The following is a 24,607-nucleotide window of genomic DNA, read 5'->3' as shown; positions in this document are numbered from 1 at the left end:
TATTATTATTTATTATTATTTACGCATTGTTAGATGAGTTAACCGGTTTTTTTAACGTTCGTTTTTCCAGAAAAACGAAGTTACCAAGGCAAAATCAATTTTCTAACGTCCCCGTTCTTTGTGTAACAGAAATCCAAGCCGACGTATGGAATTTCAAACATAATTAAGTTTAGTGCTTCTTTTTAGAATTTAAGTTACGTTTGAAATTGTAAAAAAGGGCACTCAACTTAATTAAATTTGCTTAAGAGTTAAACAAAGGTGTTCTGTCACGAATCTTGTAAAAAAAAAAAAAAAAAAAAAAGCTTATGTAAACTGTAAGGGGAAAAAAAAGCAAAGATGATATCATTTTTGGCTAATAAACCATCGTTAGATGTCCAGAATTATAAGATCGAAATATTAAAATAAAACAAGTTTCATTCATCAAGAATTAGTTAAATATGCATTTATATAAATTATAATACTAGCAGATAAGTCCAGCATTGCTCAGGCAAAAAGTAACGATAGCGAAGATTAAGATTATTACATTATAGCCAATCTTACCCATTTTCTCAGAATGCAAGAATTAGATTGCCCTGTTTCCAGACTAATTAGAAAATTTTTAGATGGGTCTAAAAATATGTTTGATTTCTCGCAAAAACACAAAAAACCACATCTGCGCATGTAAATCTTGCATCTCACTTTCTCTTAACACTTCAATTGTTACTTAACCACTTCCATTGTTAACAACCTCTCTCTGCGGGGGGAATTTTGAAAAATCCCTTCTTAGTGTAAGTTCTCATGACGTACCCTAACTGTGTACCAAATTTCAACCTTAAACTCCTAACTGTTTGGGCTCTGCACTTCCGATTATTATTCAAAGTGGCTATTTCAAAGGGCAATTATGGCAACTAAAAATAATATTGTCAATGATATCAACTTTAATATTCAAAAGAAAATTCCCGATAATATTCAAAAGAAAATTCAGAACTCGCAAGAGCTCCTCATTTTTTAAGTATGGGCATTGTATAAAATATAAATCAAATCAACTTTTTATTAACAAATACACTAAGTACACTTTACACAGTTTTCACACTTTATTTTCCATTTATATTCAATAACTGTATCACTTTGACTACTCACACTTCACTGTTTGTTTTTATTCACTCACTGCACTATTTTGGAATTTTCACTTCTTTTTCAGTTCTTCCCTTCGTCACTAATAAGAAACTGAAGTTCAAATCCATGACGGATCTTGCTCTATATACCCCACCAATGGGTAGTCCACCCATACAAAAAAGGCTTTGAATGGTCCACAATGTTCCAGAATATTCCACAACATTCAAGAGTGTTCTGGAACGTCCAGGATGTTCCCGAACGTTCCAGAACATCCCGGAACATTCTGAAATGCTCTCAAATGTTCTGGACTGTTCTAGAAATTTCTAGAAGATGAAACTTCCAGCCCTTATATCTTTAACAAGCAGCTGTTTTTACCCTTCAGGTAAAAAAAAAACAGGAACCTTCTTCCTGTTTTTACCTGATGGGAGATAGAGGGCTACCACACCATATAATTCCCTTGATCGTACTGGGACTCGTTTTTGAGTTTTAGCGGCATGCACATTGTAGCGGCATGTTGTACACTTACCTTTATAATATATATATTGATGATGATGATGATTGATATTGATTATTATTAAAAATGAATTAAATACTATTTTCTTCCACATTATAACAATTTAAATTTAACATTGAGATAATTTAAATGAATTTTGACTTTTACCTCGGCATCCATATACAATCTCTCATAGCGTCTTTTAATTGGAATCTGCAAGACGTCGCCTCTTTTATATGATATTATAGGAAATTCCTAAAAATAAATTTACAATTCTTTGCATAAAATCATAAAACTTTCCATAAATATATTCTTTTATAACTTACTCTTTCCAAAGCTAAATCTGTCCTATGATGTTGTAGAGGCGGAGGAACAATGTACTGTTCAGGGACAATTAAATGAGTCGGTTTCAAGTCTCTGATTAATTTATTTGCTTGATTAAAACTTAAACTTGTATCAATTGGATAATGTGCGACCTAATATTAATGCAAAATTAAATAATTTCATCAATAAACTAGAAATATATGTATAAATATAAATAAAGTAATTGAAAACTAAAAATTAAATATTCAGAATATAATTACTTTCATAGATAATGGTTGAAAAGGGGCTACAGCTTCCAAATATGGAAAATCTGGTTCTGTTGATTTAACACAAATATATTAATAAGCATTCGATTTTTAATCTCTAATTATAATCTTTTAATTAATTAATCAGTTCAAATGTAGAAGTATTTTAATGTGATAAATTTTATTTAAATCAGTGTATGTGTTTGTTAAAATTTCAGAAGGAAACTTTGATTTTATTTAATTCAAACAAATTTGATTTTATTTAATTCAAACAACATTCAAACATTTGATTAACTCATATTAATATTATAACAGACATTTTATATTACAATTTCTGTTGTATTCTTTAGTTACTATTATTGAAAATAGTATGCTTATTTATTTAAATTAAGAATTATAATTAGTTAATAAAACAAAATAATATGATTCAAAAAACAAGAAAATATATTATTTTTAATTATAATTATTAATCTTCAATATCTGAATTACTGTCATTTAGGTGATATTGAATACTATATTTACATTACACTGATTTTATCATGTAAAAAGTCAATGTGCTAATTATGTACCAATTAACTTATTACTTATTTATTACCTGTAAATACAACAATATTATTAGAAGAGCCACCCCATAATTCCATAAAATGAACTGCATCTCCAAATCTTAAAGATGGATGACCGGCAAAAACAATGCAAGGAGTTCGAAATTCAGTACTAAAATTTTCAACTAAAAAAAAAAATTTATTAACATTTCAACTTCATATATAGAATATAAATATAACTTTTTATACACAACAAATAACAAGTAATTTTTAACATAACGTAATTAACCAGATAATTATATGAATTATATAATGTAATATAAAACATTTAAGAATTTTATACGTTAATATTACATAATAAATATAACCATATAATTTTTTAACATCTTACTGTGTTAATTATTTATATAAATAAATAAATTTGTGTAAATTAATCTTTTGAAAATAATTCAATAAATTGTTTTTTAAAATACTGATCGGACATAAAACATTTTACAGAATATATATAATACATTAACAATATATAAATCAAGTATATAACCAAAATATAAGTATGCAATATGTACTAAAATACAACTAAGATAAATATGTACATATGGCCAGGTAGTTGAGATTTTAAAGACACAAGCGTGCCTGCATCCTGGATTAGCTCAAATTTTTGGAATGAGTTGCTTGGACATGATCAACTCCATCCTCCGTCATCTGGTCAGACCCATTATGGGATGACCGAACCCATGATGAGTATTAAAAAAACTCTTAGTGTGCATAAAACAAAAAATAAATGAACTAATATGCATGCATACATTGTATATATAAAAACCACTAAAAAAATCTGACTATAATTTTGACACACTAACAAAAATTAAATCTATAAGTATATTAAACAACCTTACCACCACCCAATATATATATACAGTAGAACCTCGATTATCCGGACTAATTGGGGATGAAGGTAGTCCGGATAAGGAAAAATCCGGATAATCGAAACAAATACTTTAATTTGTCTTTTAAAGATAATACAACACGTTTTCTTTTCGATGACATATCGGTAATATTAAAAGTAAATACTGTATTTAAACCGTGATCAAATTTTCAAGAAACAAACGTTCGTATTGAATTTGAACCTCTACTGACTAACACTAACAGACTACCTATTGTTTAAAAGGTCCTCTGGTGGCGCAAGAAGACGGATTTTATAAAATAAAAAGCAGTTGAAACTGCATTTTTATGAATAAAAATTTGACAAACTATTTATCGTTTCATGACGAGTAAAATTTTTTAGTCGCGTTCGCGGCTTTTAAGTAATGCATAAACCTTCGAGGCGCGAGGCCCTTCAGACGCGAGGCATAGGCGGTGGCTCACGTCGTCCATGCCTTACGCCGCCCTTGGTCATAGAAATGATGCAATTTGAATATAAATTATACGAATGTCAAGTTATATTTTTATTACTACGTAAAATATATTTAAGAGTTTATGACCACTGTGCTGGGTGAGACGTTGTTGAAACAAATAAAGTTATGCATTCCATCACGTACATAAACAGTATCGTAATTTGCCAAGTGCAAATCGGCAAATTCGTAAAATTTTTGTTTATTTTGAACAATCCGGATAATCGAAAATCCGGATAATGGAGGTCCGGATAATGGAGGTTCTACTGTATATACTGTATATATATTAAATAATAGAACCATCTGAAGAAAAGAACTGGTCTGGGGCAGATCTGAACCCACAATCTCCACTTGCTGTGGAGTGTGCTTGAAAGTTGCACCACCCAGATAATCGAAAATCCGGATAATGGAGGTCCGGATAATGGAGGTTCTACTGTATATACTGTATGTATATTAAATAATAGAACCATCTGAAGAAAAGAACTGGCCTGGGGCATATCTGAACCCACAATCTGCACCTGCTGTGGAGTGTGCTTGAAAGTTGCACCACCCAGACCCTGAGCAAGCCTTTGCTTCCAGATGATTCTAAATTATTTATAATTTAAATAATTTATTAAATAACTTAAATAAGAGATGGCGCCAAACTTCTCTCTCTAGTAGCAAATTATTTATTATTAATTATTAAAAACAGCGGATTTATAGCCAGAGTACTTAAGGCGATCGTTTGGCTATGTTTATAAAAATTAATATGAAATCACTTTAACATATACTACAAGAATTTAAAACTGATTTTATAATCATTTGGTTACTTTTTTACACTTACCACAAATACTTGGAAAATGCTTTAGTCTCCCATTTCGAATTAACTGAGCATGAGGAAATGGCTCTTCTGGTAAATATACTTTAGACTGTTTACTTTGAGAGAGCCTAAAAATGTAATTTATATGCAATATTTGAGATTATTATTTAAAAAAAGTTATTTCAAATAGTTTGTTAAGTTTAGCATTAGTTTAGTTTATTGAGTATTTAAGTTAAGATCATCATCATCATNCCATTTTTTAGGAATTTCATAAATAAATTTTATGTAAATAATTATTTTTTTTTATACTTGTATCTTTCTAGTTGATTATTTCAATTGGTTTTACTCAAGCAATTAAACTTTATTCAATTAAATTACAAGCCCCATTAGGTATGTTTAATTACATTTATTTTGTTTTTAATGCTATAATTACAGTAATTAAAATAACAAAATTCTGTTCATTAATTGTACATGAAGTTTATGCTTTGAAAATGTTTTCAATGAGAAATAAACAGATTTCTATAATGTTTACAAAATTAATAGCATAATTATTTAAATTATATATATAATATATTATTTGTTTTGTTCATACTTAAAAAGCAATTTATCATGTAATTTCAGTTTGAAATTTTTATTATTATTTTGTTAATTTTTAGATTCTGGTCCAAAGATTATGAAACTTTTTATTAATCAACCATGTACATTAGATTTTGATCAAGCTGATAGTATGGAACCAGTTCAAACATTAGAGTATGTTTTTCAATGTTTATCAGAGTAATAGTAGTGATTTATGTATGTATGTATATATATTACTTAAAAATAAGTAAAGTATTATTTGAATAATTTGAAATAATCCAACACTAAGTTACAGATTAAACAGATTTATACAGTTTATAATATGAAAATGAACATTATTAAATATAGTATTCTATATAATAAATACAGAATTCTGTATTATTATTATCATGCTTTTTGTTTGTGTTGCTTGTTCTTTTGTAATGTTTTCACAATTCTTGCAGTTTCTAGCAATTCTTTTATTAATTCGATTATTATTTAAATATCGTTCATTAAATTATTTATTTAAATTAAGACAGTGTAGTGCCTCTTATCAACAGTAAATTTAATTAATAGAAGATAAATTTTAACCATAAATGCAACTCTGATATTAGAATTATAAAATAATAAATAAATCTTATTGAAGAATAAATTTACTATTTTTTTTTTAAAACAATAAACAATAAATTTATTTATTCTATTATTTAATTGCATTACAGTTGTCCCTTGATAATCCGACAGGTATGGGACCAAAGGTGTGTCAGATTACCAAAAGTGTCCGGATTACCAAAAATAATTACATATTTCGCATTGTTTTGCTAGCAGTAGCCTACAATATTCTCTACTCCAACTGTTCGAACAGAACTGCTCACATAAAACACATGAAATGTGTGTCATCGAGTAAGAATTGGATGGGGAGATTCACATCGCGACATGCTTCTGTGCAAGCAGACACGTAACGGGGACGGGTACCTTGACGGGAGGTGCGTCGGACTACTGAGCATGTCAGATTAAAAAACATCGGACTATAGAGGGACAACTGTATATCCTATATGTTGTAAAAAATATATATGCAGTGATTTGAAATAACAGAAACTGAATTAAGCATGTTAAGGAATTATTACTAATATAATAGCCATCATCTGTATGTGTATGTGTGTATGAATTCCTTATAACTCCTGCAATTTTTGTCCAATCCAGATGAAATTTTGGTTATAATTGATTTTGAATTTGTGATTGCACTATTATTGCAGTGATATCAGTGACCACATGACATTCATGCTCGACGAGAAAATTTACCTCAAGTTACATTTTTACATTATTTTGGCAAATGGCATATTTTAAACTTTATAAATAATAGCCATATTGGGTCACTTCTTTAAAAAAAATCTTTTCATAGTGACCATGTGATGTCCTATTATCCAATCAGAAGTAATGATTAAATGACCCCATTATTTAGAAAGTTTTATCACTCATCTAATTAATGTACGTACAATTCATCTTTGCACTAAATTATCAATGTAGAATTAAAATGGCTCGCTATTTTGTCAAAAAAAAAAAAAAGCTTAGGGAAAAGTGTAAGAGTAAAATTGGTGAAGTAAATTCTAGATCTAAAGGAATAAGATTGATTGAGACCCCCAAAGGCTGTGAAGTATGACTTCAGCAATGTTGAGTAAGAATAATGCTGTCAAGGGCTGCAGAAACAGCATCACAATGTCAAGCTTGACTTGAAGCTCTTCTCAATTCTTCAATCTCTATTCTCTCATAAAAAATATTCTGTCATGCTTGATAGAAGAATTTCTAGTATAATTTATAAAACTCCTGATTCTATTTTATCATTTATAACTGACATTTCAAAAATCTCTGTGGACCAAAATAAATTGTATGGCATACAACATCTGGTTCATGAGTTGNAAAAGTGTTCCAGTCAGACTATGTTGTGCTGAATCGAATGTTTTTGATACTAGATTAACTTCTAAAGTATGATTTTTTTTGTTTTTATATTTTTCAACATACTGTATTTATTTTGTTTGTACAAAATAAAGAATTAATTTTTAACAATACAATAGCCACAATTATTATTTAAAAAAATTTACGTTAGGCATAACAGCGACGAAAATTCAACACAAAGTAACACGCAACAGAGAAAAATTCAACGTGGGATAGGTTAATATATTTTTCCGTACATAATCGGTTATCTGAAAAATAAGTTATCCAAACAACCCCAGTCCCCAATTGATACAGATAAACGATGCTCTACTGTAATCACAAAACAACAAATTACATTTAAGAAACAAATGTAAATAGCAGAGTTACAACAATTTCAATAGTAGTTAAAACAACTAAAACTGACATTATATTCAAAATATAAAAGGAGGTTGTTCTTATGATGTTTTTACATATCACATTGATACTTTTTAAATGAAACAATAAAAAAATTAAAATAAAATAATAATTAATCTCAAAAATACTTTCAACTGAATGTAAACTATGCAATTAAAATCTCTTTTACAAATTTATAAATGCAATTTGCATGATTAATTGTTATGATGAAATACATTTAACAAAGATAACAATTTTTAAAATGAAAAAACTTCTGTTTATTTAATATAATTAAAATATATTTTACCTATAGTTATACAGAGTTCTCCAAGCATATTATCTGGATTAGCTAAAGGAGTTTGAGTCAAACTAGACATTATTAAAACATCCGAATTACGAAGTGGAGTGTGTTCCATTGGTTTTGGATGAGTAGTTAAAGTTGACGAACCAGATATATAAGTAATCTAGAATTACAAAAGTGTATAATATAATATATAAAAAGAAATTATTTTATAAAATTAAAGAGTTAAATATCAAAAATATTAAATTATGGTACAGTGCTCTCTTAACATATGAAGAAGCATGTTCAAACAATTTACTACTAAGCATAGCAGACATTTAAATTTTGAATTTAATTATTCTGTCCATTCTTATTACATGATTGAGTTGGTTTTGCAATTTGACATTTGGTAATTGAAAAAAAAAAATCCAAAATTTCTTTCTTTTGAGTAAACTGGTTAAGAATTTTTTTTAAATTTAAATAAATTAAAATATATGAAATTTTTTTCTCCATTTGATATAACTTAAAAAAATTACATCAGTATATTTAAGAAAATAAATTTCAAGTAAGCATTTAACTAAAGAATTTTATATTAATAAAAAACATTAATTTTTAAAGATAATAAATTACTTAAATCCATAATTACCTTCTCATGATTACTACTTATTATCCAATTGCAACTTCCTAAACAATATCCTGAGCTTACAGCAGAAACATTTAAGACTCCGTAAATATCCTATTCTCCAAAACAAATATTAAATATAATAATTTATTTATTTAACTTATTAATAAAGAAAGAGAGATTATTTATTAAAAGAAAACAAAAATTTATAATTATTAATTTAATTTTTGTTCTCAAAATACAACTTATATACAACATACAAACTTTTAACAGAATCCTTCAAAATATAAATCTTTAGCATAAAGTATATCTTAACAATATCAGATTACAGCATATAAACTAGGAGTTTAATTTTCAAATGTTTTAAATCAAGCTTAACCTTTTATAAAAACAATTTTAAACAATCTTTTTTTTTTTAAAAAAATATTCAAGTTTAAAACATTTTAATCTTATTTTAATTAAAGAAAGTTCATTATTTTATTAAAGAATTAGTTATATTTTATTTTCCATTCTAAATATTAAGTATCAAATCCAACTGAAGACATTTCCTTGATAGTTCTTAGGTTTTTTTTAAAAAAGAAAAATCATACTATTGGGTTGTTCAGAAAGTAAGTTCGTTTTTTTTTACCACTAGACGGATTAGTCGTATTTTTCCCGCCATTTTCATTCTAAACTGTATTATCATTATATATTTTGACAGCTAGCATTTTAAGGCTTATTTGTAAAAAATTTTGTCTGATTTTGTGCAATTGTTTATTTTTTGTGTCCCATCAAATATGGAAGATCGGAAGCAGCATTTTCGGCATATTTTGCACTTTTATTACTGAAATAAGAATGCTGTTCAAGCGAGAAAAGAAATCGTGCACTGTGTATGGAGATGATGTATTGACAGAACGACAGTGCCAAAACTGGTTTACAAAATTTCGTTTTGGGAATTTCAATATTGAAGATGCACCACATTCTGGATGGCCAGTTGAAGCCAATGAAAACAAAATAAAGGTACTGATTGAAGCAAACTGCCGAATAACAATACGTGAAATCACTAAGAGATTAAATTTGTCAAATTGAACTGTTTATGATTACTTGAAACAAATTGGTTTCATTTCAAAGCTTAATATATCGGTTTCACACATTCTTAAAGAGAGATGCTCTCTTTGGTGGGATTTTAAGGAAATTTTTTTTGGAGCTTTTACTAGGCAATTTAACAATTGATTTGAAAGTGTACTGCCATCGAGTAAACAAATTGAGTAATATCATCAAACAGAAAAGGCGGCCAGAATTGATCAACAAAACAGGTGTAGTGTTTTACCACAATAATGTCAAATTTCACACAAGTTTGGTAACTCGTCAGAAACTGTTATAACTTAGATGGGACGTGCTATCGCACCAACCATATTTGCCAGATCGAGCACACTCGGATCATTACTTGTTCCAATCTATACAAATTTTTTTTAACTGTAAGACATTTACTTGAAATGACAATGTCAAAAATCACTTGGATCAGTTTTTTGTAAGCAACGATCAAAACTTCTATGAATGTGAAATCATGCTACTACCAGAAACGATGACAACAGGTATTTGATCAAAATGGTCGATATACAATTCAATAAAATATTTATTTATTATAAAAGTATTATGTTTTTTTTCCACGAAAAAAAAACGAAATTACTTTCTGAACAACCCAATAGTACAAGTACAGGAAATCCTCTTTAGTTCGAAATAATCGTGACTTTGAATTATCAATCTTCAAATTATCCAAGATTTACATATATCTGTACAATATGACAAATGCCATGTAACCAAAATAATTTAAGTATATGGAATACAGATATGCTTACAGAATGTAAAATTTTCATTATTAATAATAATAATAATATAAATGTGAAGGTGAATACCACATGCCCATTGAAATCTCACAGGTTGCCAGATAAGTTTTATAAAAGTAAAGCACAATTCCTGGAAATTTAGCCCAAATTATTTTTAAGTGGTTCAAAAAGTAGTAGGACACCCAAATGTAGTAGCCTACAGCCTTACAGATATCTCAATCTGCTATTTGTAGCCCAATATTGCATTCCCAAAAACCAATTGTATTTTATGAGATAAGAGGAAAAAAAAATATTTTGTGGATAAGATCACACCTAAAAATATGTTACTATAAAAGCAAAGCATATTGGCCAGATTAGAGTTGTGCACAGTCTATTGTTCTCTTACAGCATGGAGGCACTTTGATCTAAACGAACGAGTTAACATATGCATATCACAGTTTGGACAGAATTTTCATTTTGAAGTAGATGTATTTTCAACTAAACAAATTCCTTAATATGAAAATCTCCATATCCCTGGCCAGGTCAAATATATGGTTACAAACTAATGAGATTTCAAATTATCTGAGTTTGAATTAATGAGGATTTCCTGTAATTAAACTGTTAATAGTAAATACATTCCACTTAAACTGTTAATAGTAAATGTTTTTTGTTGCTCAGAAGAATTTAAAAAATCTATTTAGGTACTAAGAACACACTAAATCACCAAAAATCCAGCACACAAAATAATTTAATCAAAAACAAATATTTTCAATTGCTCTGCATCATCTATCGTTAATTTGATGTAAATCTGAAGATCATTGAAAACGTTTGTTTTGATTAAATGATTTTGTTTGTAAGCTGGATTTTTGTTTATTTAGTGAATTGATAAACATCCAGTTTATTACAAATTCAAGTTTATTCAAGTACTTTTCACATCACTAAATGCATGATGATACACAATTTATCTTTCTAATAATGTAATTAAAAATAAAAGATTTTTTGTTTTGTATTCATATTATTTAATTTAAAATAATTTATTTTGTAATCTTTTCCCAAAACTTAATATTAAATTATCATTTTAGTAAAGTAGATTTTTACTTGTAAATTTTAAAACCTATCTTAGAAATGATATTTTACTCATTTTTACTTGTCCAAAGCAGGCATGTGTGTTAGAATCAGTGGCATATTATATTTGAAGTAAAAAAAAAAAAAATTGACAATCATTATATTTTCATTGAAATATATTTTGAAAAAACAAACTTTTATCAAGTTCAGACTAGTAAGGTAAATATATTTAAATCTGAACACAGCTTTCTAGTTACAGTAGAGCATCAATTATCCGAATGCCAATCAACTGAAACGTCATTTACCAAAAGCGCTCCAGTCATACTGTGTTGTGCTGAATCAAACATTTTTATACTAGATTAACTTCTGAAGTATAATTTTTTTTGTTTTTATATTTTTCAATATATTTATTTTGTTTGTACAAAATAAAGAAATAATTTTTAACGATACAATAGCCACAATTATTATTATAAAAATTTTCGTTACGCTTAACATCAACGAAAATTCAACACAAAGCGACATGCAACAGAGAAAAATTGAAACATGGAATATATTAATATACTATTATTGGGATATACTAATATACTATATTAACAATGTATTTTTTTGTACATAATCGGTTATTTGAAAAATCAATTTTCCAAACAACCCCAGTCCCCAATTGATTCGAATAATCTATGCTCTACTGTATTGAATATTCATACACTAGTCACCCTCAAGAAAGTTAATTGACTGCTTCCAGTACTATCAAAAATTGACTATAACTCCAAAACTGTGAAAATGAATGAAATTTTCTTACATATTCCAATTGCTTTACTGACAAATACTTAATGAAATCAACAAAGGATATATTAATAGTAATGCAAAGAATGTTTATATAGTACTACCTATTAGGAATTGCATGTAAACTGTTTTCTTTAATATGCAATAGATGGCAATGAAAATGTAATGATACTGTACGTTTTATAATAAACTAATATCATATAAAAGCAGAACAATAAAGATAAAGTACTGTAGTAGATCACTACTTTCTTCATTTATGTATAAGTTTATTCTTAAGATTGCACTGAAATTTTGTAATAAAACTCTTTAAACTGCACAACCATGATAGGTACATTACCAAGAAAACAGACATTGACAAAATAATTGTCTTCTACTACTACTTCTATTAGCTATTTCTACTTACAAATTTTTCACAAATGCACTTCAAGCTAGTTCAATATATCAAGATTCTTTAATTGAAATATTACAATAAATTCGCTATGATAGAAATGTGAATACATGAAATGAGACTATATTTGACTACAAAGTTTAATTGATAAGATGGTATAAAAAATTAAATAAAATTGTAAATTACTAACCAATTTTTCAGCATAACCAACAACTTTGACCTTTGCTAAACTACTGTTAACTTCTTTCATTGTGTAAATCTGTCTCCATGTTCTTGGTTTTATAGAATCAAAAGGTGGAGGTAAAGTTCTATTTTAAAAATTAATAAGAGAAACATATTATAAAAATATTTTTATATAATTTACATATTTATATAATTAATTTTATTTGCTGAATAGTCCTGTAAATCAAGATTAGAATACCAACATTACAATACCAACTTAAATTAAACAATTGCTTTTATTGGGCTTAATATAGCCCAATAAAAGCAATTGTTTAATTTAAGTATAGTAGAATTACAATAAAATGTCTCTAACTCAAACATCTGTAACTTGAAGAAAATAAAGCACTTTGTAGGTCTCAATGGAACAGCATGGGGATTTAACATCTCCAACTTGAATTTCTTAACTCTAATTTTTTTCAAGTCAAAGTTTGTCACAGTCCCCCGAAACTGATTTATGTCACTTTCAACTTCCCCAACTCAAATTTTAATATTTATTCTATCCAAAGTAATCCTAATTATCAGATTTACATGAAATTTTCAAACAGTTAGTTGTATCCACTCTCCAACACCAATTTTCACATAGCATTCCAGTCCAAAGTGAAAGGTCCTCTTGCTTTATCTCAACAAGATGTACAGTATCTGCAAAACTGTTTGATTCCATTAGTTATATTGAACATTTTGCTGAAAAGCATTACACAGCATGTTTAAAAAAAACTATAAAAGATTCTTTATATAATGCAAGAGAGGTAAAAGTACAAATCTATTCAGAATTCACAATTTTTACTCTATTGTTCTCTAACTGAAATCATCTGTAACTCAATGTTTTTTCCTGCCCCTTGGAGCTTCGAGTTAGAGAAGTTTTACTGTATTTATTTATTATTGTCTGAAATTATTATGATTATAGCTGTAGAGGATGAATAGTTAAAGACTGCACATTTTAGCAATTATAAAAAAAAGTACATGTAGTCCGAGTTACAACTGAGTGTAACTTTGAGATTCGTCAGAAGTTGAGTACAAAAAAATAACGATAGTAAGAAATTATGGTTCTCAAGGCAAGTAACTACCCAAGTGAGGTAATCTGAAAAAAATATTTCAGATAAAACTCCACTAGCAACATTCGTAACTTCAATTTTACAAACAGCCATTTTGTTGAAAACGAATCAGTCAAAGTAAGAACAACAATGACATTGTTCTCATTTAACTCATTTTGATTTTATGAACAACCCAAAAATATGGATTTTGTTAGATGATGCATGTCAAAAATTAAAGATTAACAAAACTGGGTAAGTTAAAATAATACAGCTGTTTCATTGAAAACTTATAAGTTTATATTTCAAATCTGGACAATGAGGCAAATTATTAGGCAATGACACAATCTTTACGAGAAAATGTTGTGATGCAAGAAATTTTATAGTCGATAAAGTTTGTGTAGTTTAAACTAAAAGTCAATTTTTTTTATATTTCTTCACCTATCATTTCTGATGGATTACAGCATGTATTAATAATGATAATAATAATACTAGTACTAAACTAATAACACTAATAATATTTAAAGTATTTAATTTTTGTATAGTTACTTTAAAATTTCTGGTTGCTTCCATTTCTTTGCCACTTTGATTTTAGGTGTTCTTTCAATATAATTAACTAATTCTTCCATAAATTGCCTTAAAAAAAAAAANATTTATATTTATAATACAAATCTAACAAATAAAAATTATGTTATTTGAGGTGTAACATTCTGTTGTTTTAAGTAATAAAAATTAGAGACAAAAAATGATTATTATAAAAAGAATTATATGCCAAATAAATGATTTCAGCCATCATCAATGGGTCTGTTTAGGTTCTAGAATAAAAAATATTTAAAATACAAATGCAACAGAACATTAGTATGTAGTAGTGCAGAACAAAAAACAATATTTAACTGTTACCAAAAAAAGGTAAAAATTAGCAACAGATAAATCAATAACTCTGTTGTGTATGTATTTCTGTTAATGATTAACTACTGTATTTTTGTTCTATACTACCCCTGCTAATGCTGGTCATTGACAATGACTGCAAATATTTGTTCATTGTAAAAAATTTTTGCTAGATTTCAATGGTTTTTGTTTTAAATTAATATAAATTGTTTTTTCTGTAAAAAGGAATGATTCATCTTCGATTCATAAAAATCTAATTTCATCAACATTAGCCTACTTATAAATTGTCACTTCTCTGGTTATTTGTAATGTATTGTATTATGGAAATAATGCAGAATTGTAAATAAAAATGTTAACTTTCAATTTCATGGTGTGCATTTATATTTTTTTGATCAAAGAAACTGACAATTACATTTGTTTTGTTTCAAATTTAGCAAGATTACTTCAATCTTAAAAGTGAATAAGACTTCCTTGTGATAGTTTTGTTTCAGGATCATAGTCATGCATGTTATATATCGGGTGGGCAAGCAAGAGTTCAGTGGGAGCCGAAATGTAGGTTTTGCAAAATGCATGAGAGCCGCAGTTCTGTACTTTTTTATTCTGTACTGCGATTTTATTATATAATACAAATATAATATAAAACAAATATTGAATTTTTTTAATAAACATATTTTCACAAAATTGTGGAAATAAAATTGTAAAAATAATAATAAAAAGCAGAAATTAATACTTTCAGCAAGAGCTGCAAGTAACTCAAAAGGAGCCGCATTTGCCCATGTCAGATATATATCATCATCTGAACATTTCAACCAATTAGATGCTGCTAATAAACTATTCTCTTCCTGTTCCACAGTCAGAAACCATAAAATAAACTGATTATTATTATTAAAACCACTGCATGCCAAATCGTCTGTGAAAATTGGTTCTAGGGAAGATGCTTATGAGTTAATTGTAAGTTCTCTATTTGCTAGCTTTTGATTAGTTCTCATAAGCCAAATGATCGCCTAATTAATTGAGCTATTATTTTACAATTATTAATAATTAGAATTTAAGTAATTTGGTATTAGAGATGGCACCTAGCATCTATCTCTAATACCAAATTACTTGATTTCTAATCTAACTATATAAAGCTGAAAAACCGGATTCTTTCTTTCTTTCTTTTTGTCACTGTATGCCAAAAATGGCCACTAGGGGTGCCGCTAGCTATTATTTAAATTGACAATAAATTCAGTATATTATTATTATTTGATGTGATTTTTTGTATTTTTGGCTGCACTTTAGTAGGGTATGCCATGAGAAATTCAGTATATTATTATTTTTATTTGTAATAGGAATTTATTATTTATACCATGGAATGACACCACTGCTGCTAGAACGCCCACTAGGGGGTGTCCTGGGCTACTAGAGTAGAAGAAGTAAGAAATAATCTAATAATCTTAATCTTTGTTGTTGATTTTGCCCAGGCAACGCCAGGCTCGTCTGCTGGTTATTAATAATAGCAAAATAATAGCCCGATTAATAATGGCTATCATTTGGTTTAGTATCAATGCAACAGGCTTTGGGTTATTTATTATGTACAGTTCTCATAAGAATATAGTTTTTCTCTTATTTACCATTTCTATTTATTGGAGAAAACTAAGCAAAAACAGATCAATTGGATGAAATAAGATCAAACAATAAAAAAATGTTAAGATTCAATATAAAACCAGCAGCTCGGATTGTTTGATTTTGATTTCATTTCATCCAGTTTATTTGTTTTTCTTGTTTAAGGTGACACTAGTCAGAAACTGCAGAAAGCTTGTTTTAAGGATAGTCAAAGTTAATTGCAAATTAAAATTCCTTAAACAATGTGAGATTCATGAGAGTTTTTGTTTCGATTTTACTCTTTCTTTGTTAAATTTATGTTCTGCTATATAATTTTGAATTCAAATAACTGTTCTGGAACCTAAAGATGGTCATTTTAAATGATTGAAAATGTTTGTTTGCCTTGAATTTATACACTGAATTATAAGATTTTTTGCTTTTTTTTTTAATTTGCACACTCAACCAAACTAGTACAGCAAATTTTTAACAAATTGTCATATTAGTGGAATTTGCTGTCTCTGTACTCAGACATTACAGTGTGCGACTTTCTTCTACTCCCAAAATAAAGACTGCTAGATGGCTGAGGCACTTAAGGCATCAATCTACCATTCTGGGAAACCTAGGATCAGATCCAGCAAGCAACTTCCCAGGAATTTTATATGGAAAGTTGCATGCAATCCTGAATAGTCATAAAATGTAAAGAATCTAGCCCCATCACTCACCACCCATTCATCCCAAGCTGTGGACTTGCCCATGGGTACAGAAAAAGATCCTCTTAGTGCCCGTAAAATGGAAAGAATTAAAAGAAATAAACCCCAAAATGAAAAGATTTGATACAAGAATTGATTACTTTAAGAGTAGTCAAGTTTGATCATTCATATGCTGGAATCATATAATTCTCAGTAACCACTTGACACCCTATATATCATAGAGAGCATACTTTGCAGTGTATAAGATGATAATGAAATTGACTGCATTTTGGGAAGGGTCACATTGATTGGTCACATGTGAGGGATATGGATGCAATGATTGATTGTGCTCCAAGATTTTATTACAGTAGAACCTCGATTATCCGCCCTAATTGGGGACTGGGGTTGGTCGGATAATTGAAAAGTCGGATAACCGAAAAGTATGAAAAAATCCATTATTAGTGTAGTATATTATTATATCCCATGTAATTAGTATATTAGTATATCGCTATTAACCTATTTTGCGTTGAATTTTCATCGATGTTAAGCCTAACAAAAATTTTTTAAAATAATAATCGTCGCTATTGTATCGTTAAAAATTAGAAAATTAAGCTTCGTTTAAATACTGGCTCCCTTTCATGGTCGAATGAGTGTTGCCAGCTAAAACACGTAAAAATAATATTAAAGTAGCCAAGACATAGCCAAATATTGTAGCTCCACATCACTAGCGGACATTTGAAATTTGCCGACTAGGACGGTCGGTTAACCGAGGGGTCGGTTGATCGGGGGGCGGATAATCGAGGTTCTACTGTAATTATAAAAGGTATCCAATATTGACTACTCTTATCATATTCAATATTGTAATAGAATAACCATCAAATGTAATATGGTAGTTTTTCTCAATTCCCAAAAATTACTTTAACAGATATTTCAAAAAGTAGCAAAATCTTTGGAATAAATGTACACTAATCAGGAGTCTACTTTAATGAGTATTAGTTCTTTATCCTGATAAATTTATTGTTTTCAGTTTAACAACTTCAGTCTGAATATTTTTTGAGACTTTATACTTTTATTATTTTAAAACATAATCATTAAATTATAAAATATTTCTTTCATAAAAAACTTACTTTCCTATTTGTAAAGTTGGTTCTGTAGCATAGACAGTTCCATTAAAACCACCTCCTTCAGTAATGTATGGAAGAGCCATCATACTTTGATAATTTGATAATAATATGACATCAATTTCAGAAAAATCAATAATTCCAACCTATAATAATATGATTCTTTTAAAAATTATACAAAGTATAGAACAGACATAAAAGTATTTTATACATAAGTGAGTGAAAATATTCATATTGTGTAAAAATAGTTATATTACGATTTGCTAAATAACCAGGATGGTAAGTATCAACCTGACTCCTTGCCATCCTTTGCAAATTGACACTTACCACTCTAAAGAACTTAGATTTGATTTAATTAAAAAATGTGACTAATGGATTTTATGTCTTTGTTTTACATAATACAGGTCGGTGCATGAAAAAGTAGTCCCAATCTGTAGCTTAGAAGAAACATAGAATAATACAGGATCTGGGAGAGTCAGGAAATCTGCAAATACTGCAGAATCTGCCTGTTGCTTCTTTTTGATCCAAACATGTCTTTAAATTTGGTTCAGTATAGAGGGGTCTACAAAAACTGGAGTGACCAAACAAATGGCAAGATTTGTTGCACTTATATCTCAAACTATAAATGATAATCTAATGATTTAAATTTTTTTGGGCAGGAGGTTTACATCCATATTTAAAACAGTGGGTAGTGGGGGTGTGCAGCTGTGCGGGAAGGGGTAGCAGTTGCACACGAACACCAAAAATGGTGATACAATGCAGTGTTTGGGTAGTGAAACTTTGGATAGTAAAGAGATAGGATGTCAAAATTTATATTGATTTGTACAGAATGATGGGATCTATAATATTATTTAGCAACAATAACCAATAAAATAGAATTTGTAAACTTATAAGCCAATGACTATGCGAATTGAAGAAAATTTTCATAATGTCGAAGAAATTGAGAACAGATGAGTAAAAGACGTATATCATTGGAAAGAAAAATTTAAATAGGAATCAGTAAAGCCCAAAATGACTAATGACAAATGATAGAGAGCATTTAACAATATTGTTAAATGGCATAGTTAACATCTATATTCATTACATCATTTTGACATTATTAATAGTTTGGCAGTTCACTGCACTAAAGAATAGATGATTGTATTAATGATCAAGTTCCAAAACTCCTTTTACAAATGATATTTCTCTCTACTAATGTATAAATTCACTTCTATAGAAAATAGAAATTATGATTATTATAGATATTGTTTTCTAACTTTAATTTTTCTTAACTTACCCATAATTATAAATAAAATGACTGCTAAGAATAATTAAAAACATTACCTATATCTAAAGTGAGTATCTTACTTAGACTACAGTGATCATATGTCTACAGGGATTTTTGATCCATAAATTAAACAAATATACATCTTCAAAAATATTTTTCCTATAAAAAATTTCTAGACTTTATTACTATAAACTGTGTTTAATATTTATTTATATTATCTTCATTTATTTAATACGAAGAAACAGTATATAACAATTATTTGTATCAGTATTTTCATTTCATTTCTCAGATTATTCAATCAAATTTGAGTAGATTGGAAAATGAAATGATCATAAATGACATTAAAGAAATATGGAAAACTTCAATTTTTTGTTGAAATAAAGTCAAACAACTATTGAATTAAATCAGGCTACTTTTCCATGATTATATTTAATTAATTACTAAATAATTCATTACTAGAGGGAGGCATTAAGCGCCATCTCTTATTAAATTTAATAATTACAGTAGAGTGTCGTTTATCCGAAACGTCGGTTAACCGAAAGCATTCCAGTCGGCAAATTTAAATTTTCGCTAGTTCTGTGGCGCTGCAATCTTTGGCTATATCTTGGTCTACTCCAATATTTTTTTGTTGGTGTGTGTGTTTTAGCTGGCAGCGCTGGCATATTTGTGTGGTGTTTTTCTGAGGACTGTGTGTCGTGCTGAATCAAACGTTTTTGATACTAGATCAACTTCTAAAGTATATATTTTTTTGGTTTTTATATTTTTCAATATATTTATTTTGTTTGTACAAAATATAAAAATAATTTTTAACGATACAATAGCCACGATTATTATTTTAAAAAGTTTATGTTAGGCTTAACATCGATGAAAATTCAACGCGAAGCGACATGCAACAGAGAAAAATTTCAACGTGGAATAAGTTAATATATTTTTTCGTGCATAATCGGTTATCCGAACAACCTCAGTCCCCAATTGATTTGGATAAACGATGCTCTACTGTATAACTAAATTAATATTTATTAAATAATTTAGAATATTCTGGAAGAAAAGAATCAGCCTGGAGCGGGACTCAAATCTGCAACTCTTGCTTACTATGCAAATGCTTTGCCAGTTATGCTAACTGAGCCTCAGTCCAATCTCCTCTTCCAGACATATTTAAATATGATATAACCATCCTTGGGTATGAATATGATATAACCATTCCAGTCTCCCTCTAGTAACAAATTATTTAGTAATTAATTAAATATAATTGTAAGAAAGTAGCCCAATGTAATCTAGTAGTTGTTTGGCTTTACAAAGTTATTAGGTTTAGTGATGTTTGTTAGAATAAATGAAATACGTGATATTTTTAATTAATATAAATGTAAATGGTATTGAAAACATGCAAGAAAGATAACAAATTTCATGAACTCCCTAAATATGAAATTATAACCAGGCAATTTGCCAAATTATCAAGCTATGATTAGGCCCAATAATAAGACTGTCTTGGTTTAATCAAAAATCAAGTTTGTTGAGTGAAATTATACATTAATATTACATGGTTTTAATTAATTTTTATAGTTTTTATTAAAAAGCTTATACCATGTTAATAAAATTTTAAATTTTGACTTTGATTAAAAAAACAGAACAAATAAATACCTCAGGTAAGCAAAATTCTGGTGAACTATCAATAAATACTCTTCCGGCACATTCTCTTAATTCCTTCATAAAAATTTTCAATTAAAGAAAATATTTGAATTTATTAAAAAGTAAAATAGAAATAATATTACTTACTCCTTCTAACTGAGCATCATTAGAATTGCGAGGTATCCAAGTTGAAAGATTAGCTAATCTAGAACTGAAATTCAGTTACATATTAACAATTATAAATTTATTTTTAAAATTTTCTTTTACTTTACACAGTTTATCCTAAAAGTTTTCTAAAATGGTTAAAAAACATATTTACTTACAAGCAATTAAATTTTTTATTGTCTATTATTTAAAATGCATTCTGTTCACAACAACATATTAATTATAATGAACATTTTCCAAGGCATTATCAAAAGTGTTTTAAGCAGAGATGAGCAAATACTATCCATGAATATTTTCTAGTATTCAAATATTACACATCTTTGAATATCCCACTGATTAAAAAAAATTTGAATACTATGAATACTTTAAATATTGTGCTGCATGTACAGACAGCACTTCTTCAGCCAGCATTACCAGATAGATAGAATCAATTATCCTTAAAGTGTCTGCAAAATTTTCCCCAATTTTTGAATTTTTATCAAAAAATTTCCCACAATATCATCAATATTACAGATACAATTTTTTCAATTGATTCAAGTTATGAATATTTTTGAAAAGTTATTTATTGAATTTTCACATAATGATTTGTTCTATTTCATAATTTGAAAATATGTAAGACACCTAATATTGTATAAACTAGTTGGAAGAAAGAAAAAACATACATAAAACTGTATTTTCAATTTATATTATTTCATTTTAAAAAAGTAATACAATTGTCCACGTTTTTTTCTTTTCACTTCATGTACATATTATCATGGTAATAAACCAAATANAAAATTCCACAAATTATGAAATTTTATCAAAAAATTTCCCACAATATCATCAATATTACAGATATAATTTTTTCAATTGATTCAAGTTATGAATATTTTCGATATTCATAACTTTTATTGAAATATATTTTTGAAAAGTTATTTATTGAATTTTCGCATAATGATTTGTTCTATTTCATAATTTGAAAATATGTAAGATACCTAATATTGTATAAACTAGTTGGATGAAAGAAAAAACATACATAAAACTGTATTTTCAATTTATATTATTTCATTTTAAAAACATAATACAATTGTCCACGTTTTTTCTTTTCACTTCATGTACTGTACATATTATCATGATAATAAACCAAATACTCTATCTATTTATGTGTTCACATGCTTTAAATATACTGCAAGAATATAAAAATTCTTAAATTTCACCTGCTTTAGTATATCTTTACAGTTTGAATTATAAATGCAGACATTTTCAAATATTTTTAGTTGATAATAATATATTAAGATAAGAATCTCGACTGTTTATAATGAATGTATTTATTTAATTAGTATAGAAGTACAAGAGAAGTATGAGGAGCATCCAGAAAATAAAAAACGTTTGTCTATGAAAAAATTTTAAAAAATCTAGCAATGAGAGTTGCGTAACTTTCCCAACAAAATATTTANTATTTCATTTTAAAAACATAATACAATTGTCCACGTTTTTTCTTTTCACTTCATGTACTGTACATATTATCATGATAATAAACCAAATACTCTATCTATTTATGTGTTCACATGCTTTAAATATACTGCAAGAATATAAAAATTCTTAAATTTCACCTGCTTTAGTATATCTTTACAGTTTGAATTATAAATGCAGACATTTTCAAATATTTTTAGTTGATAATAATATATTAAGATAAGAATCTCGACTGTTTATAATGAATGTATTTATTTAATTAGTATAGAAGTACAAGAGAAGTATGAGGAGCATCCAGAAAATAAAAAACGTTTGTCTATGAAAAAATTTTAAAAAATCTAGCAATGAGAGTTGCGTAACTTTCCCAGCTATTATGAGATTTTTATTTTAAAAAATCTTTTTTATTATTAAGAAAATAAAATAAAATTGTGTGTGACACCATCTGTTATCAGATTTTGTTGTAAAAACATTTTATATTTTTAATTACTATACAATGGTAAAAAGCTTAATTTTGAGAGTAGGGATAAGTTTTATAAAAAAAAAAAAAAGTGTAAATGCTAATAAGTATTCTTGTATTCTTTGCATAATCATTCTGTTCTGCATTCAACAGTTTTAAATGTGATAATATCCATTTGAAAATGAATGAAGACATTTGTTTTAATAAACTTGTATAGTTTATTTGCTGGTTTCTGATATTGGTGTGTGTTATTTAAACAGAACCAGTTTTTGAGATAAATTGTTTATTATTTATATAATTGTATTAATTATTTTGTTATAAATTAATCATTAAATTATTACTAAAATTTTATTTAACTATACTTATTTTTAAAAATCAATTTAAATATATATATCTTACCTTGGAATAAGAGGGAGTGGCAAAAAGTGAAGAACTGACATTGCATCAAGACCACAATCTAACATAATGGTGGTGTTTTTGAATTTTAAAACATTGCATGATTTGTTTGGATGCCCACTTAAACAATACTATATTAAAAAATAAAATTTAATTATAAATATTTTTGATAATTTTTATAAGAGTAAATATTAATTTGTAATAAAAGCATTTTTACTTTGTTCTTTTTATTCATCATACATTCTGGCAAAGGTAAAATTCAATATAACAAAATCCTTTACATTATCTAACTATATACATATAGAGTGACTCCTGATAATCTAAACTGATTATTACAAAGGCTTGTTCAGATTAGTAAAAAGCTTAAATTACAGGGTTATTATATAAAGCAAAGAAAGTTAAGAAAAAAGACTACAGATAAATACATATATTTTAATTATAAATAAAAATTTTTATGCTAAATGTAGGTTGATAAATACATTTATGTTAAAATGCACAGTTTAGTACAATCCTAGTAAGCTAACCATTCACCAGTTCAACACATCTAGTAATCCAACACTAGTCAGCTATATGATATTACTGGCACAGTTGCCAAGTCAGATAAGCTTCTCATTAGTTCAAATGGCAGTTTCCACTAAATTTGAACACCTATGTGTATAATGTATATAATATGTACTAGGGGGTTTCCAACTTTTTTCACATATCAACCCTTTTAAGAAAATTTTTTTCCATCAACCTCCTTAAATAGGAACCGTATATTTGGATTATTTTGTGACACTCATGTTTTTTAATGTTAATTACCAGATTATTGGAGTTTCAAGAATTCTTAAATGATTTTATTTACTAAATAATTAAATACTAAAATACAGTATTATGTATGCATGCACAATATATATCTAATTTTTCCCTTTCAAACTTTCATCGACATCTAAGGGTTTCATACTGACTTCATTAAGAAGTCAATATATACAAATAATTTTTACAGTTTACAATCAGTAATGATTCA

At 27.6% G+C, this 24,607-nt stretch overlaps 1 protein-coding gene across 1 annotated transcript in view; it reads right to left on the bottom strand.

Moving 5' to 3' along the window:
* The window catches only part of LOC111634491 (integrator complex subunit 9-like), a 33,621-nt gene that overhangs the window by 5,646 nt on the left and 3,368 nt on the right, over positions 1 to 24,607 (bottom strand). The window contains exons 2-15 of the mRNA XM_023379282.1: positions 23,605 to 23,732; positions 21,279 to 21,342; positions 21,144 to 21,206; positions 18,245 to 18,384; positions 14,506 to 14,592; positions 12,897 to 13,014; positions 8,690 to 8,779; positions 8,071 to 8,227; positions 6,033 to 6,045; positions 4,911 to 5,014; positions 2,753 to 2,884; positions 2,173 to 2,228; positions 1,915 to 2,064; positions 1,757 to 1,843 (exon numbers count right to left, since the gene is read on the bottom strand). Coding sequence (XP_023235050.1) covers positions 1,757 to 1,843; positions 1,915 to 2,064; positions 2,173 to 2,228; positions 2,753 to 2,884; positions 4,911 to 5,014; positions 6,033 to 6,045; positions 8,071 to 8,227; positions 8,690 to 8,779; positions 12,897 to 13,014; positions 14,506 to 14,592; positions 18,245 to 18,384; positions 21,144 to 21,206; positions 21,279 to 21,342; positions 23,605 to 23,732 — 1,389 coding nt within the window. The remainder of the gene's footprint in view (positions 1 to 1,756; positions 1,844 to 1,914; positions 2,065 to 2,172; positions 2,229 to 2,752; positions 2,885 to 4,910; positions 5,015 to 6,032; positions 6,046 to 8,070; positions 8,228 to 8,689; positions 8,780 to 12,896; positions 13,015 to 14,505; positions 14,593 to 18,244; positions 18,385 to 21,143; positions 21,207 to 21,278; positions 21,343 to 23,604; positions 23,733 to 24,607) is intronic.

This window comes from Centruroides sculpturatus, unplaced genomic scaffold, assembly GCF_000671375.1.
Source record: "Centruroides sculpturatus isolate CEXI.00-Female unplaced genomic scaffold, Cexi_2.0 scaffold952, whole genome shotgun sequence".
Classification (NCBI taxonomy): domain Eukaryota; kingdom Metazoa; phylum Arthropoda; class Arachnida; order Scorpiones; family Buthidae; genus Centruroides; species Centruroides sculpturatus.
The sequence above is the reverse complement of the archived record's forward strand: the minus strand, read 5'-3'. Positions and strand labels throughout refer to the sequence as shown.